Consider the following 17,415-nt stretch of genomic DNA (forward strand, 5'->3'; position numbering starts at 1 on the left):
ACTCCCTCGTCCCCTAAATCTACACTTAAATTTCACCTGCACTTTACCTTCCAGCCTAGACATATATACCCTTATTATAACCGTTAGAATTTCTTTTAAATATAATTAATATCACCCCTTTTTGATACAAGAACACCTAAAATGCAATTTTGCTTAAACTAAATATAATACATTTCAAAAATCATCTTCCGAGTTGGTTACAGCCAGTAGGATAACTCGCAGATGAATCATTATTGATTAGAGAAGAAAGCATAGAAGCGTTTAGACTGCTATAGTAAATAACGTTTTAGAGTTCTAGGAGTCAGACATATTCAACATAAAACCACTGAGTGATCCTGAGTGATCAGTGAGTTATATCCATCTCGGATGAATTAATAATTGGGTGCTTAATACTTACTTTGGCGGCTGCCAAGCCAGGAGATAATTTTAATGACCTTCTTAGGAATGGGGGATATTAAGGTTTAATGGGCCGATACCTCTGGAGATAATTAGAGCTCCAATTAAACTTCAATATTTTATGTCTGTAGCAATATCACCACATAAAAAAGTATAGGACTTAGATTCAAAGGCAAGACAGGACATCCAGCTAAGTTTAATATACAGCACAGTGTAGTGTAGTTCAAGATCAATGGGTTGGAAAAGAACAGGTTTTGCCTGTTAGAGGTCAACTCCAATATTCATTGGCTTTTGAGAACCCAAGTAGGATCTTTGGAGTCTTGCAAGACTGACAGTGTCCCATGTGTATTCTTTTCAGAGGAAACAAAGGAAAAGATCTGAACACCATCAAGTCTTTGAGGGTTTTGCGTGTTTTACGGCCACTGAAAACCATCAAACGTCTGCCCAAGCTGAAGGTTGGAGATCCTTTCCTAATTTTATTCTCTATTTCATGTTCAAGGTCTTGTTATGGGGTCCCTTTACCTTATTGTTAATTGCTTATTCCTGTTGCCATTTCTTGATACCAGTTATTATCTCCCACAGCTCATTTAGCTTTGAGTCATTTCTCTGCTACCCTCTTTTTTTGGACTAAACAAAACTATTAATGCATTCCTGGCTACTCTATGTTGCTGATCAGCAGGGTACATGAAGGACCCTTTCTAATGTAAACCAAAATTGTTGATCTGTAGATGCAGAGGAACTTACAATGTATAACTTCTCTTTGTGACCTCAAGTTGTAAAGCCTTTCAAACCACAAATTAAGTCTATACCTAAACCTCCTTGATTTAATAGTGTTTTGGGGGCCCTTGAGCCATATGGTCAAGGACATTGAGGATTAAGACCATAAAGCAAAGTAAAGAGTAAAGGGTGTGAGATGTTTTAGGTTGAAGTCACTTTTTCAATTCAACGTTTGGTAAGGTCCCTCAGCTTCAGCTAACAACGGGGTCTCAGATATACAAGAACACAGTCTTCGCAATCATCAGGCTATAGTTCCAAGAATATTTAAAAGACCTAACTAAAGCATCCCTTCTAAATCCAAACTAGGTTTGATTCTCCTTACAGTTCTGCTCTTAGGGCATTGTAGAGGAGTATCAGAAAATGGCAACACTTGTAAATCAGATCTTTAGCTAGATTGCTAGACAGACAGATGAGTAGAGTGATAGGTAGACAGACATACTGATTGATATAAAGGAACCTAGCTAGACAAGTAAACTGATAGGTAGATAGATAGATATAGAGAACAGCTTGTGGCACCAAAACATATAGTGCAGAACAAGGGAATGTAAGCTGTCAATCACTATTAACTTCTGGAAGTTTTATGAAGCGGAACGTTGAGTGACAGCTTTTACTCCCAAAAGGCTCTACAGTATGTAAGCCTTTCCAGCCCTGAGCTTTGTGATAGACAAGTGACCTAACGTAGTGACCCAATGCATTTATCTTTCCCTTGCTGAGAAAGGCTGCATCCCTCCTCCTCTTCCCAACTTCAGCCACTGACTCTTCCTTTGACGTTTTCTGTCTACCAGGCGGTGTTTGACTGCGTAGTGAACTCTCTGAAGAACGTCCTGAACATTCTGATCGTTTACATGCTCTTCATGTTTATCTTTGCTGTCGTCGCAGTCCAGCTCTTCAAGGGCAAGTTCTTCTACTGCACAGATGAGTCTAAAGATTTGGAGAAGGACTGCAGGTGAGTCACATGTAAGGGGTGGTATTGTAACTGACTGGCTATTGGGAAAGTGGAGCAGCCATTGTAGTGTTGGTGGACCCAAGTCGATTTTCACAGATTCTTGTTTTTTTGTCCTGTTTAGGGGGGAATATCTGCATTATGAAAATAATGATGTGAGGGCTCAGGCAAGAGAGTGGAAGAAATATGATTTTCACTATGACAACGTACTGTGGGCATTGCTCACCCTGTTCACGGTCTCCACTGGAGAAGGTTGGCCAAAGTGAGTATTTTGCAGCTTTTTCTTTGTTAACCATTTTAAACGTATTTCCACTTTTACAGCCTCTGCATCTCTTTTTACTCCAAATACATAAGCCTCTTCATCCTTTGTATCACAAGTGAGGCTGCCTCACATTAATAAATGCCAATTTAAACATGCCTTCTCCTGTTTTGTGTTCTTCTTGCAGTGTCCTCAAACATTCAGTAGATTCCACCTATGAGGATCAGGGTCCAACCCCTGGTTTCAGGATGGAGATATCAATCTTCTATGTGGTTTATTTTGTAGTGTTCCCATTTTTCTTTGTCAACATTTTTGTGGCTCTGATTATCATCACCTTTCAGGAGCAAGGGGATAAGGTCATGTCGGAGTGTAGCCTTGAAAAGAACGAGGTGAGAAACACAAGACAAAAATTTAGGATCTGTGTGGTTTTACTCTGACCCCAACTGTTGTTCGTCAGCTGTGACTCAAACGATACCTGTCTATACAAGCAAAATGGTTTGCCATGTATTGTTGAGACATTTTTAACAGTGTTCAGCACCAGAGAACCAGGGACTGGAAACAAACATAGTGGCTGAAATTTATAAAGGCCACTTCCATTTGTTTAGACTGATATGCATGAATAATTTGGTTGTTTGGGTTATTGTGATCTGTAAAGCCATTTATGTTCCTATGTTTTACTCTTCCAGAGGGCCTGCATAGACTTTGTCATCAGTGCCAAGCCTCTCACTCGATATATGCCTCAAAACCGCCAGTCTTTTCAGTACAAGATGTGGCGATTTGTTGTGTCTCCTCCATTTGAATACTTTATCATGGTGATGATAGCTCTGAACACCATTGTGCTCATGATGAAGGTAAAAATGTATTCCTGTCCATTTCATAACATCTGTGACTCAAAGAATATTCTGCATGTGGGACAAAAATTTCAAAATATAGAGTTTATGTAGTGGTAGAGTTATCCTAGGCCAGTTACTAATAGTAAGGAAACTGCATTTAGAGGTCTAATGTGTGATTGATTTTGTAAATAATCAATAAAAATCTTTACCAAGCTGAGCCAGACCAAAGTCTTAAGAGGAACAATCCCATCACTTTCTTCTTACCTGCTGTTTGATTCTAGTTTTATGGGGCCCCGCAAACATATGAAGACATGTTGAAATGCCTAAATATTATCTTCACCTCAATGTTCTCTCTGGAATGTATCTTAAAGATAATCGCCTTTGGGGTACTGGTAAGTCTTTTTCATTTCCATGATGTTGTTGTAAAAATGTAAGACCTTCAATCTTCTCCTGGCATAAAGGCCAAGTCATTGAGCCTGGGCCATAATTTGGTTGTGACTACCCAACCTATTGTCCTTCAGTTGTTTTTACCTACCTCTTCTGGCCACCTTTAAATAAGATTAAGAATCATGTACTCTCTATCTCAAAGGCGTTTCTATATTTACTTGACTGCTGCCTGGGAAGGTCTTTTGACTCATTTATCTGTGAGGGGCAGAAAGAGAAGACCAACCTAATTAATTTTTAAAATACCCAACTTTATGAAATCTGAGACTTGAACGTGAAAATAATCATAATAAGGAAACGTATGTAATAGAATGGAATGATATAAAAAGAACATAGTTATGTGATGACCGTATCCCTTTAAACAGACACATACTCTTTGATTTTTAACCTTAGCTTACCTACTTATTTTTTTACTTATTTTTTAGAATTATTTCAGAGACGCCTGGAATGTGTTTGACTTTGTCACCGTGCTGGGAAGTATCACTGATATTTTAGTTACAGAGATTGCGGTAAGTAAAGGGAGGTAATATTCATGTATTTAAATTTTGAGAGAACAATGGTTTCTCGTAGAACAGATGAGCCACTAGTAGTCCCATATGTATTCCTGTTGAGTCGTGTTACTATCTCTTAATTGACGAATGCTTCTCTATACAGGATTTTTATTGGCTGTTAAAGGAAATGTATAGGGATAGGAGAAGAACAACTTCTCTAATGCTGGTGGTAATATCAACTTACTTGACAAGGCAACCAGACCAGTATATAGTTACCCGATTTGGCCAACAAAACTGACTACTGGATTATATAGGGCCACTGAGATCCTTTAGGGAAAAGAGCCACACCAACATACTGATGCCTTTAGCATTGTGATATTCAAACTTGTCCCATCAATATCAGGCTGATTTTTGGAAAAGAGTTTGGGCTTTGCCCAAAGATGAATCTGCTCATTTGTGACCATTCTTCCTTGTTACTGTTGATTTCCCAAAGATGAGATTTCCAGATAACAGAAGGCTATAAACACAAAGACCCATTCAGTGGCTGTTTATGGGGAACCATCAGTTTAAATAACCAGAATCAAGATATACTGTATATTATGACTTTTCTTGGGTTTCTTAATAAAGGTTTAAATATGGAGTCCCTTCAATTTTTATCACAGTTATAAGTTATAATTTGCCTCAATTTTGCTTTTACTATTATGTAAATCATCTCATAATCTTCACTGTTCAAATGTTACACCACTCTCTTTATATATCTTTATATCAAAATCCCATGTATTGAAGGAAATCTCCTGCTCTGTGGCTAATGACTTTATTATCTGCCATCACAGGGGCTGCCAAGTGTAAAATAATGTTTCTCAAGTCCACAAGGATGATCGAAAACTGCATATTTTATTCATATAATTTGGGGCAAGCCTGTTTTCTGGGGAGAAAAAGAGTTTTTAACCATTTCTTCAGTGAGAGCCTTGGTTTCCATCTTAAAAGGAAGGCATTGAGCTAAGATGGTCATGAAGCAGAGAGTAAAATGAATAATCTGGATAATTATTGACAATTATTTGTTAATGCTTGAGTAAATTCAGCAGTTGCTTTACAGGAGTTATTTTTAGTAGATGAGCCGTCGACAGTGATGGCCTGTTGGCTTCCATCATCTAGCATACTAAACAACGAACCATTCTATATCACTGAGATATAGAAATACATATTCTAACCTGAAAGCCCAATGCATTGAGCCACAATGCATTGTAAATCTCTGCCACCTGTGTGGATAAAGCGGAAGTTTCACCATGTTATAGAGTTCAGCCTATCATTGGGTCTGCCTTTTTTTGGGAGATACCAAAGTCACAGATGGAGGTTTGAAGACGTTTCACCAATGTCCTCCATAGACCATGTTAGAACATCTCCCCTATACACAGGAATGTTTGAAATGAAACTATTTTGAAACGTTCTCCCAGGAATTGCAGACTCTCTGTATTAAGTAACACAGAGCTCTAAAACACATTTAAAAACAAAAAAGGTGTAACTTCCACTTTAAGTTCAGTTGCCGTTGAATTATTTCGATCCATATGTGTATGTGCAATTGTGCTGTCGTTTTCGTGTTTGTTTATTTCCTCTTTTGTGTGTTTCACGGCCTGCCGACCCATGCCACCTAATCAACATACAATGCGGAACCCCCAAAAATATATCCAATCCAAAACCTTCTGTCTCTGTATGTTGTATTACCTGCAATACCTGTGTACTGTGTACCACCAAACCCACCCATGACAACATCACATCTAGGACACGGTTGGTTCTGTTAAGGTTTTTTTTTACCCTTTTTATGGCCGACGTCTTCGTTGTTACCTTTTTTTAAATTTTGCTTGTTCCTTGAAGGTTGCTTCCCATGAGGAAGCATTAAGTGATGCTGAGCGATGCCTGGATAGAAAACTTGAATTTTGACCAATTTTTTAAACCATGTAGATGAACAGTAGAATCTTCTGTGTGCAAAGACTAGTCAGTCTTGGCCAATTGGTCTTCTAATTAGAATTGGCCCTCACCCTGGATCCATTTAAAGCCTTGAAATCATTGATCCAACTTCTGTAATTTCTTTTGCTGGTAGAAATACTTTGCAATATTATTCAGAAGACCCCGTTGGTCATAGTTTATAAGGAACGCTCAGCACATGCTTTCTTGGGAAGCTAATCCATGCCTGATTTTCCACAAAGGGTAGGAGGGTTTTTTTTTATGGAACAGAGCTCACTGTATATTGACATCAACATGTGTTCATTAGCCAGCCGTTCCACCTCTATGACATAACTTTGCTATGATCCAGATCTTATTCAGACACAGTTGGAACGTCCTAGACATGTGCACATTTATCTACCATGTCATTGTTTAACTACGTAAAACATATCCAAGATATGTTTTCCTTTCCACTCTCTTATTATAATGTAGCCTTCATCCTAACCAAATAATTTCATTCTAAGTTGTTTTGGTCTCATGAGCACATAACGATTTCATAATCTGTGAGCCGTGATTTTGGTTCCTTTGCATGTTTTAACAGCTACCATGCATGATGCAAAAGCAATGGGTGTAGTTAGGGTGAATGTGGCACCAAGCTATTTAAGAGTTTCATATCTGGGGACAGCAATGGGGTCTGGTAATGTGCCACTCAAGAAAGCTACTATTGATGGTAGACCATCTTTATACTTACGTCCTTCTTGTAAACTTTCCACATGTTAGAAGGTACATAAACACATCTTTGCAGTAGCCCACGAACAGATCATTCTTCTTATTTAACTTATGCTCTTGACTACCGTATATACTCGAGTATAAGCCATCCCGAGTATAAGCCGAGGTACCTAATTTTACCTCCAAAAACTGGGAAAGCTTATTGACTCGAGTATAAGCCTAGGGTGAGAAATGCAGTAGTATATGGTAAGTTTCAATCCAAAAATTTAGGGTTTCTGCTCCCATTGGAGGTGCCGGCGTCTCATTTTTGGATGCCGGCGACCATTCTTGGACACCGGCGAATATTCTTGGAGACTATTCTTGGACGCCGGCGACCGTTTTTGCGCTTGACCCGAGTATAAGCCGAGGTAGAGTTTTTCACCATATTTTGGGGCCTGAAAAACTCGGCTTATACTCGAGTATATGCGGTAATTTAGCATTGTAGTGTCCAAGAAATAGAATCATGTAGGCATTATTATTAGAATTCATCCACCACATCACCCGTATATAGAGTCTCCACACTAATAATCGCCTGTGTTACAACTCTTTCTTCTCTTACTATTCATCTTGTGTTTGTTGCCTTGCTGTTCTTTCTGCATTTGCTGAGCTTATGTATTAAAAACTCAACTCAAACAAAGCAGCAAATATATATAGAGTTCTGGGTAGGGGGTGAGGATAAATGAATGACAAAGCATGCTGAAATTGTGAGCATGGGGGGTAGTTGAACGAAGAAAAAGGAGTTGGACAATGGCAATCGGCACTCAAATGCTGTCTTGAGTAACCAAGTGGTACAACAATGTACGACCGATCTTAATTCAATAAGAATGGATAGAAATGAATCCTCAAGACACAACCAATGGCTTCAAGCCTCTTGAATCTTTTGGCTAAGGGAAAATCTTGGTTGACTTAAGAGTCTTATGTCTCTCCTGATGTGACAACAAAATGTATTGCATGTGTTTGGTTGATCCTACTCCCTGATGGTTTCTGAAATGTAAGCAGCTGCAAGTTTCATGCTTGAGAATGGAATGGGCTGGGCTTGGCTTGTTTTATTTATTTATTTATTTTTTCAGTGAGATGCTCTGGGAAATGTTGGCTTTGTGGGAATAAAATAAATCTGGGACACCTAATATAACACTTTCCCTCTGCCACAGGAAAACTTCATCAACTTGAGCTTCCTGCGACTTTTCCGAGCTGCCCGACTGATCAAACTGCTACGTCAAGGATACACCATACGAATCCTTCTCTGGACCTTCGTGCAGTCTTTTAAGGTTAGGCAGACCATCATCCACCTTTAATGGGATTAAATAGTTCTCAAAGGGAAAACGTGTTTAGGAAAATGAAAGGGTCACTCAGCGTGTTTAACGTATGAGAACATTTTATTGCCTTATAAGAGTAAGCGTGAAGAAATGAGTCCTGATCCAAGGAGCGTGTGTTCACATTGAAATCAATATATGGTACTACATGTTTTAAGGCAAATCATTTAATACACAGCTCTACTTTTCTGTCCCCAGGCCTTGCCATATGTCTGCCTCCTGATCGCCATGTTGTTCTTCATCTATGCCATTATTGGCATGCAGGTATATTCGTTTTTACCATTTGGGTGTTTTGAATCATCTGCCATGAGTTAATTGACCAAAGGCATCAATGAACCCAGTCTTGTGAGCTTGACTCCAATTTGACTTCTTGGCTGAATTGTGAGAGCCCTACTCCATACGTTCATGTTATGGGTGGCACTAGCATGCATGGTGGTCTTGCAGTGAACTCCAGGCTGTGTTATAATGAGTGCCTCTTCGTGAACAACACCCAGTCCTCAGCATTACTTCTAGGAAACCATTTATAGTAGCCATCAGACTGAAGCAGGGTACGTTACCAATCATAGGTAGATAATAATGAAGATTTAAGAAAGGCTTAGCCTCCCCAGAAATAGACAATCTGCTATATGTGGAAAGCCTTTTATTGGTAGTCCCCCCCATCCCCTAACAATGTCACCCTTCTACCCTGCTGCCAATCCCCATGTCCTCTTAGCTTATAGTTAATTGATGGATTCCCCTAATCTAGTCTTATAAATGTTCTGTTTGCCATCGGCCCATGTCTAGGTATTTGGAAACATTGCATTGTCCGATGATAACTCCATAAACAGACACAACAACTTCCGCACCTTCTTTCAAGCTCTGATGCTCCTGTTCAGGTATCTCTTATCTCCATGTATAGACTTACTACTCTCCCTCCCTCGTATTGTGGTGGTATCTATTCATATGTGTTGTCTATTTCTCCTTTAGGAGTGCCACCGGTGAGGGCTGGCATGAAATCATGCTGTCTTGCCTCAGTAATCGACCCTGCGATCCTCGCTCCGGCAACACCAAAGAAGAATGTGGCAGTGACTTTGCATATTTCTATTTTGTCTCTTTCATCTTCCTGTGCTCTTTCCTGGTGAGTAAGGGTGTCAGGGATAAAGTGGGAGTTCTATGCCTTATGGAGCTGATTGGCTGTGCAAATATCGACTACATGTGCCCCCTGAGGCAATTGTATTGCCCCTGAGGACACTGGGAAATTTAGCTTAGCAAACAGCAACAAAATTGGGTTTTTGCTTTAGGATCTTCTTATACCATCATAGTTAACCTTCCAAAAAATTCTATTGCACAAAAAATAATCAAACAAAAATGCTAAAAAGTTATCGATGCCCCAACCTCCGTTACAAATAATTGTCAGCATTTACCCTTATGCAAAGGCGGTTTTGCTGCTCTCTGGTACTTGCACAGTTAAACGTTCCCAAAAGCTAAAGTCATTACCGTGATTCCTTCAACGATACGGCAGATGCATCCGAAGGAGTAATTGGGTCCTACTGGGATTTATTTACCTCGCATGGTTCTAATTTTGTTGGATGCATTTATCTTTACTTGTCAAAACCTGAACCCCTGTCCCTCGAAAGCTCCTGTTTCTGTTCATTGGTCCTCGTCCCGTGAGACTTATTTACCTTTCCTCAAGCACAAACGGTACAAGGCAGCACTAACAGATTCATACGGGCTCAGCAGTTTGGACAGTTTTGTTGCAATGCGTATATTTACGTACAGGATGAGCAAATGTATTGCAGCATCTGCCTCGTTATCCAGAAAGGTTCTACGACTGCTTTCAGAAAGTAGCTGTAAATGTCCACAGTCGTATTCCTTTGCTACAACGATCCATTCTAACGGTACTGAGCACCACTGAGATATCACATGTACTGCAACAGAATTCCACCGTTAGAATCAGAACATAAAATAATGCATTTCTCTGTTTTCCCACTTAATTATCATCTTCTTCTGTCAGTTCTTACAACTCCACGTTACTATCTACTTGTTCTGTTTTCCAACAGTCTCCATTTCTCTTTTCTTCAACATGTTTTTCTTAACCGCCTAAATCTATTACCCATTTTTCTCTTTTTTTTATCATTCATCTTCTATAAAATCCCTTTATCTCTAACTTCATCCACTCTACTCAATCTATTCCTTGCTCTCTTCTTCTTCTACTATTTTTCCCACTCTGCTCTCCCTTACTCTCTTCACACATCCTTCTACTCATAGTTCCCAATCTACTTCTTCTTCAGGTCATTCTTCTTCTCTCCAATCCGTTTATCTCTAATTTCATCTTTCTTCTCTATTCATTTATTTTTTCTTCTATTTATGTCTCCCTCTGCTATGCGTTCCATCTTCTTACATATAATGTATACTACCACTCTATCCTATACCCTCTTCTTGCCCTAATTCTTTCCTTGCTACTATCTCATCACTTCTTTTACTCATTCTTTCCAATCTACTATCCCTTTCTCCCTTCTATGATGATTCTTCCTACAGTTCTACATTTTTTTCTACATTAGTTTCCACTCTGCTCTGCCTTCTTTCTTCATAATATACATTCTACTGAATCTTCTCTGCCCCTTGTTCCTCCTGAAATATTGCCTCCTTTACTGCTCATTCATCCATATCACTGTACCATAAAGCTTTATCTTTATTTTCCATACTATAATGCTATATCTTGTCCTCTTGTCTCTAGATGCTGAATCTTTTTGTTGCTGTCATTATGGATAATTTTGAGTACCTGACAAGAGACTCTTCCATCCTGGGACCACATCATCTTGATGAGTTTATCAGAGTCTGGGCAGAGTATGATCCGGCTGCTTGGTATGTAATCTAAGTTGTCTTGCTTTCGTTATTTATAGTACTGCTATATTGCATTGATTTTATCACAAGACAAATGTCTGTTTGACCTATTTAACATTACCTTGCAGAGGACTAAGAAAAGGTGTAAAGTAAAATGACACAGTACATTAGCTTAGCCTATTAGCTTAGATAATGACGATCATTCAGAAAACCCAAATAATGAACCTAGTTTAATACATACCACATTTCTTATAAATTGTACTATTAAGATTAATTCCATTAGTACAGGGGTCTGCAGTTCTGAGCCACCTAGATTTAAATGCCTTTTTTCAGATTTTTCTCTACTGACAACCTTCACTATTAACCTTTAATCACATGGCTCTCCATCGACTGCTAAACTACAATCCCCAGACTGCCACTGATAAAAGTTTTCTTGGGTTTTGCAGGGACATGTACTTCAGCAGGGCCTAGAGATCCTAATTTAGAGGGCTAAACACACAGCTTCCCATTAATGGAGATCAAGGAAGATTAGCAGATTCTTGTAGAGAATAGGAATCAAAGGGAAAGCTTTGAACACTCTTGACCCAATTTGCTGTTCTCTTTCTAGCTGCCGAATACACTATAAGGATATGTACAATTTATTACGTTTTATTGCCCCTCCGTTGGGGCTGGGGAAACGCTGCCCATCGCGGGTGGCATACAAGGTTTGCAACCTAACGCAAATTTGCATCCATGCCAAGCTGGGCTTGGGGCTGTAGAGGAAAAGGGCTGTGCCTGCATGGGTACGTGAGGCCAGCATTGCCCTCTCCCACCTCATCATGCTTTTTCCCTTGTCCATAAGGGTCACAGGTAGCTTCACCAAAAGATCCTGGAAGCTCACTGCAGGAATAAATTAGTTAGTGGGGGTTATAACATTGGGAGCTCATGATTAAAAAAAAACCTGCACCCTCTTCACTTTTTAGTGAGGCTATCTGCCAACCCTTGCCAAGCATGATGAATGTTTATTCCCTTCAATCCCATGGAATGCATTAAAACTATTTGGAATTGAAGGGTTTAAACAGGTGCCCCATCTGGCAGGGGACAAGAGACATGTGAATGTCACTTGTACTCTACTGTGCCAGAATTCAGGGGTCACCTCCCTCCCGGATGCTCAAGGCCAACCCTGCCAGGCTTCTGTCTCAGCCAAACACAATGAACAGAAGACATGCAGCTGTCACCTCTCCTTAACCCCATAACCTTCACCCACCCAAACAATACAAAAACATACCTGTGCTTCGGTGACAAGACTGTACATGTTCAGGCTAATCAGATATGTTTTTTTTGTCTGTTTTCCTCCCATTCTTCCATCCCCTGCTCGGCATCCACTTCTCTTTTTCTCACTTTCAATTCTCTTCTTAAAATGGTTGCTGTTCTTCTCATCTCATGCTGTTTGCTTTTAATCTGTGTTCTTTCTGAAACATGCTATTATTCCCCTTTAATGTACACTTTATGTTTTATCTCCTCTTGTCCCTTGATTTCCTCCCCATTTTCCTTGTCCTCCTACGCATTTCTGCTTGCCTTTATTCTTACTGTCTTTGTTTACATCTTTTTTCCATTGTCCTATACTCATCCAAATATATATGTGTTTATTATTTTATTTTGCCTTAAAACCTTGACTCTCCTGACATACAAATTCCACTATCATGGTTTCTGTCTGAATATTTTTGGCCAACCATCTTCCATTTTGTCTATTCCTGTTCCTGTTCTATCCGAACCATCTCCATCTCTTATTGGCTTGTCCTCTTGTCTCTGCCTTTTTCCTGTCCTTTGCCATTGCTCATTATCTGCCCTTCTGTCTCTTCCTGTTTCCTTTTTTTTAACCGTAACCATTGCTCATTGTCTGCCTTCTTGTCTCTTCCTGTTTCACGTTCTTTACCATCAATCATTGTCTTCCCTCTTATCTTTTCCTGTTTCCTTGTTCTTTACCATCAATCACTGTCTTCCCTCTTGTCTCTTCCTGTTTCACGTTCTTTACCATCAATCATTGTCTTCCCTCTTGTCTTTTCCTGTTTCCTCGTTCTTAACCATCAATCATTGTCTTCCCTCTTGTCTTTTCCTGTTTCCTCGTTCTTTACCATCAATCATTGTCTTCCCTCTTGTCTTTTCCTGTTTCACGTTCTTTACCATCAATCATTGTCTTCCCTCTTGTCTTTTCCTGTTTCCTCGTTCTTTACCATCAATCATTGTCTTCCCTCTTGTCTTTTCCTGTCTCCTATTCTTTACCATAAATCATTGCCTTCCCTCTTGTCTTTTCCTGTTTCCTCGTTCTTTACCATCAATCATTGTCTTCCCTCTTGTCTTTTCCTGTTTCCTCGTTCTTTACCATCAATCATTGTCTTCCCTCTTGTCTTTTCCTGTCTCCTATTCTTTACCATAAATCATTGCCTTCCCTCTGGTCTCTTTCTGTCTCATGTTCTTTACCATCAATCATTGCCTTCCCTCTGGTCTCTTCCTGTTTCCCATTCTTTCCCATCAATCATTGCCTTCCCTCTGGTCTCTTCCTGTTTCCCTGTTCTTTCCCATCAATCATTGCCTTCCCTCTGGTCTCTTCCTGTTTCCCTGTTCTTTACCAAAAATCATTGCCTTCCCTCTGGTCTCTTCCTGTTTCCCTGTTCTTTACCAAAAATCATTGCCTTCCCTCTGTTCTCTTCCTGTTTCCGATTCTTTACCATCAATAATTGCCTTCCCTCTGGTCTCTTCCTGTTTCCTATTCTTTCCCATCAATCATTGCCTTCCCTCTGGTCTCTTCCTGTTTCCCATTCTTTCCCATCAATCATTGCCTGCCCTCTTCTGGTTTCCTGTTCTTTACAATTGCCTTCTTTCACTGGCTGGTTGTCCTCTTCGTGTTTCCTGTTCCTTTTTGCTACATCTATGCCTGAACCACCCTTCTCCCACTTTCCTGCTGCTGCAGTGGGCGCATTGGTTACACTGACATGTACGAGATGCTGCGACACATGCCCCCTCCCCTTGGTCTGGGGAAGAAATGCCCTGCACGTGTGGCATATAAGGTAGAACAGCCGTGTCGCTCTTCACCAGTAACTCAGCTTCACTGGTACCCTTCTCCTGTCTCTGTACTGTGCCTGTACCGTGCTGTGTATTTTTTCCCTTTAATACCTAGCCTTCTCTTTGTTTCTTCTCCTCCTTGCCCAATCTATGGAGTCGCTTGCCCTGTTAATGCAGAACTTGCCAACTGCAGTTTTATAAACTTTTCCTACCTCTAATGAAACTTTCCAATCCCTCTGAGTTCATCCAGTCATGGCTGGTGGGATCTCACTGCCTTTAACTGTTTTTTCCCCCTTTCCCTGTAAAGGTACAGTGAGCTTTCCCATGAGCCTCTTTTGTCCATTTCTTTTTTTCTCTCTTGCACAGGCAGAGGAATCTTTTACGACTCCCACAATAAATGCCTTTTGATTGCATGTTCTCCTTTGCATGTTAACTTGCATTAAATATTTTCTTTTTTTTTCAGTGCATGTTTGTTATGTAGCTGGATGTCTACGAATTTATTATTCTTTATCTATCGGAATGTCATTCTTTATATTCCCCTTCATTTTTATCTCTTAAACTGTCTGTTGTTCTCTTGGGTTGTGTCTGCAATACGACTGCAAAATCCCAGTGGAAAAACAGTCCATGGAATTGAAACAGTCTGATATATTGTTGACTTATCGCATGAATATTTTAATATGCTGTATTTGGTCCATGATCAGTCATGAGTGGTGGTTCTCATCCAGTTGCTCTACATGCCCACTGCCCATATCTAAATTCATGTTTCTCCAGCTCATTCTACCTAAGCCAACTCATTTCTACTCTGTTTTTATTCTTTGTATATGAATTGCTATCAAGGTCGGATTCCTTACAGATATGACCTTTAGTTATTAAGAAGTGGTAGTCAAAGTTTCTCCACAATATACAGAGCTGTGGGTAGAAAGGTCTTAACCTTAATCCCCATAGAGCAACAAATTCTAGTTGGGGAGTGAAGCTAATTGAATCACCCCTCTCTCTGCTCTATATAGATTATGGTTATATTTTTATTCAAAACAAACACAAAAGGAGGCCAAGAGATTTCCATTTCTTTTTTTATTGGCTTATATCCAGTTTGCGCATTTCAGCTGGAGAATATGTGACTAAGCTCCTAAAATAAATGCCCAACAACATCGATATAACCTACTGTGGTGTGTTTTTGCTGGGAGTCATTTGGAACGAATTCAAGGAAGTCAAACAGATTTTCCTTTGAAGGCATCATCATGAACATCTGGTTGAGAGCCATTTTTCATGAGTAGGTCTTGATTTTCTCTTCATGCAATCAATGTGACTTAACAACTTCCTACCCAATCTCTTTCCATAGCGTCTCGTAAAAATGAATATGCCTATCTCTGATACAGACCTGACTGTTCATTTCACCTCCACCTTGATGGCTTTGATCCGAACTGCTCTGGATGTTAAATTGGCTTCAGGTGGGCCTCTCTCATCTCTTGCTCTCTTTCTGTTGTTTTATGACGAGTGAAAACAGACATCCAATCAGTTATTTCTTCTTCTTGAAGGTGGAATTAAACAGCATGAATGTGATGCTGAGCTGAGGAAAGAAATCACATCTGTGTGGCCCAACCTGTCACAGAAAACTCTGGATCTTCTGGTACCACCTCATAAGCGTAAGTGGACTCATTCTTCTCCTTTTCTTCTTAAGGCTTGTGTCCTATACACATATTTTAATTACATCTTACTCTTGAATAATGAGGTTAGATCAAACAAGAGTCTTATGGTCAACCTGAGACAAGTTTGGAGCCGAGATAACCTTTTCCTTACCCAAGATATACAGGGTTTAGATTTGAGTCAACACAAACACTGAAAGGAACTAGGGCATCAAGTCATGACCAAGACGAAAGAATGGAGTGTAAAGTTTGATACCATGCCTCTGATTTACTGTAAAGATGTCATATCTAAAGAACTAGCATTGAATCTTGTACCTCAATCACATTAATAGGCGCCTCTGGGATTCCTCTGCTCATTGTGTTTGTGCATTTACTGTGTTTTCACTGTTTTTCATTCCTTGCAGCTGACGAAATGACTGTTGGAAAGGTCTATGCTGCCCTGATGATATTTGACTTCTACAAGCAGAATAAAAACAACCGTGATCAGTCTCACCCACAGTCTGGTGTCCTTTCTCAGGTGACAACTAAATGGATATGTCATTGTTCTTTAGCTCGATCGGGTTGAGTCTCTTATAAATAAGTATATGAGTCTGGAAGCTAGGTCTTCAATGGATAAACTTGGAGAAACTTTAATACTCTCCACCAAGGTATTCCATACTTTGGATATACAGCTGTTTGGTATATGGAAAACTTAGCTTAGCTGGTGGCATCATGGAACCCATTATGGAATTGAGCTTTCCGCTTAATGATTTGACCTGTTTGTGTGTTACAGACTGGTACAGTCTCCCTTTTCCAGCCATTGAAAGCTACTTTGGAACCGTTCGGAAATTCCAAAATGTTTATTCGTCAGAAGAGCTCGGCTTCTCTAAACAATGGTGGTGTGGTGTAAGTTGCATGCTCTCCGCTTCCTTCTTTGTACAGGTGAAGGTAAGCCTTTGCGACAGCTTAATGTTGCCTCCGTTTTCCAGGCCAGATCAAGATACAGGTATTCGAGAATCAAGTTCTTGGGGAACCCAACCTGCTACAGATCCCTTTTCTACTCCGAGGAGCACTACATTCCAAAGAGGGAACTCAGAGGAGATCCATGCACAAAGAAATGGCAAACAGGTAAGCTGTACACGTTTATGATATATGCCTGTTATTAGGGGAATTTTAAAGAGAGATATTGATCGCCGTATGAACAAAGAACAACCTTTCCTGAGCTGCCAGTGTCTCAGAATTACAGATAACAAGGCGTTCATTATAAATGAGTTTATCTGGCTCCCCCTACTCTCACAATTTCTCTACAGAATTAAAGTATGCACAGAACATTCCTTTTCTGTATATTTGTATTTATACATATGGGAGGAGGTGCCACATTGATTCCCTTAGACAGTACAGTATGAGGGTATAGCTTATTGTGTGCCCAGAACATTCCTTCTCTGTATATTTCTATTTATACATATGGGAGGAGGTGCCATATTGATTCCCTTAGACAGTACAGTATGAGGGTATAGCTTATTGTGTGCCCAGAACATTCCTTCTCTGTATATTTGTATTTATACATATGGGAGGAGGTGCCATATTGATTCCATTAGACAGTACAGTATGAGGGTATAGCTTATTGTGTGCCCAGAACATTCCTTCTCTGTATATTTGTATTTATACATATGGGAGGAGGAGGTGCCATATTGATTCCCTTAGACAGTACAGTATGAGGGTATAGCTTATTGTGTGCCCAGAACATTCCATCTCTGTATATT

At 39.9% G+C, this 17,415-nt stretch overlaps 1 protein-coding gene across 15 annotated transcripts in view; it reads left to right on the forward strand.

The window, feature by feature from the left end:
• The window catches only part of cacna1b.S (calcium channel, voltage-dependent, N type, alpha 1B subunit S homeolog), a 99,592-nt gene that overhangs the window by 73,200 nt on the left and 8,977 nt on the right, over positions 1-17,415 (forward strand). For 5 of the 15 annotated variants that reach the window (XM_041572300.1, XM_041572304.1, XM_041572305.1 and 2 more), the window contains 19 exons: positions 755-851; positions 1,959-2,119; positions 2,241-2,378; positions 2,563-2,764; positions 3,062-3,226; positions 3,490-3,600; positions 4,078-4,161; positions 5,923-5,928; positions 8,004-8,120; positions 8,364-8,429; positions 8,949-9,040; positions 9,132-9,282; positions 10,882-11,009; positions 13,939-14,035; positions 15,370-15,478; positions 15,566-15,673; positions 16,078-16,190; positions 16,446-16,558; positions 16,642-16,780. In XM_041572300.1, coding sequence (XP_041428234.1) covers positions 755-851; positions 1,959-2,119; positions 2,241-2,378; positions 2,563-2,764; positions 3,062-3,226; positions 3,490-3,600; positions 4,078-4,161; positions 5,923-5,928; positions 8,004-8,120; positions 8,364-8,429; positions 8,949-9,040; positions 9,132-9,282; positions 10,882-11,009; positions 13,939-14,035; positions 15,370-15,478; positions 15,566-15,673; positions 16,078-16,190; positions 16,446-16,558; positions 16,642-16,780 — 2,197 coding nt within the window. Of the gene's footprint in view, positions 1-754; positions 852-1,958; positions 2,120-2,240; positions 2,379-2,562; positions 2,765-3,061; positions 3,227-3,489; positions 3,601-4,077; positions 4,162-5,922; positions 5,929-8,003; positions 8,121-8,363; positions 8,430-8,948; positions 9,041-9,131; positions 9,283-10,881; positions 11,010-11,595; positions 11,693-13,938; positions 14,036-15,369; positions 15,479-15,565; positions 15,674-16,077; positions 16,191-16,445; positions 16,559-16,641; positions 16,781-17,415 lie in introns of those variants that run through there. The other 10 variants (XM_018229449.2, XM_041572303.1, XM_041572311.1 and 7 more) reach the window with 4 other exon arrangements.

This window comes from Xenopus laevis, chromosome 8L (assembly GCF_017654675.1).
Source record: "Xenopus laevis strain J_2021 chromosome 8L, Xenopus_laevis_v10.1, whole genome shotgun sequence".
NCBI classification, from domain to species: Eukaryota; Metazoa; Chordata; class Amphibia; order Anura; family Pipidae; genus Xenopus; species Xenopus laevis.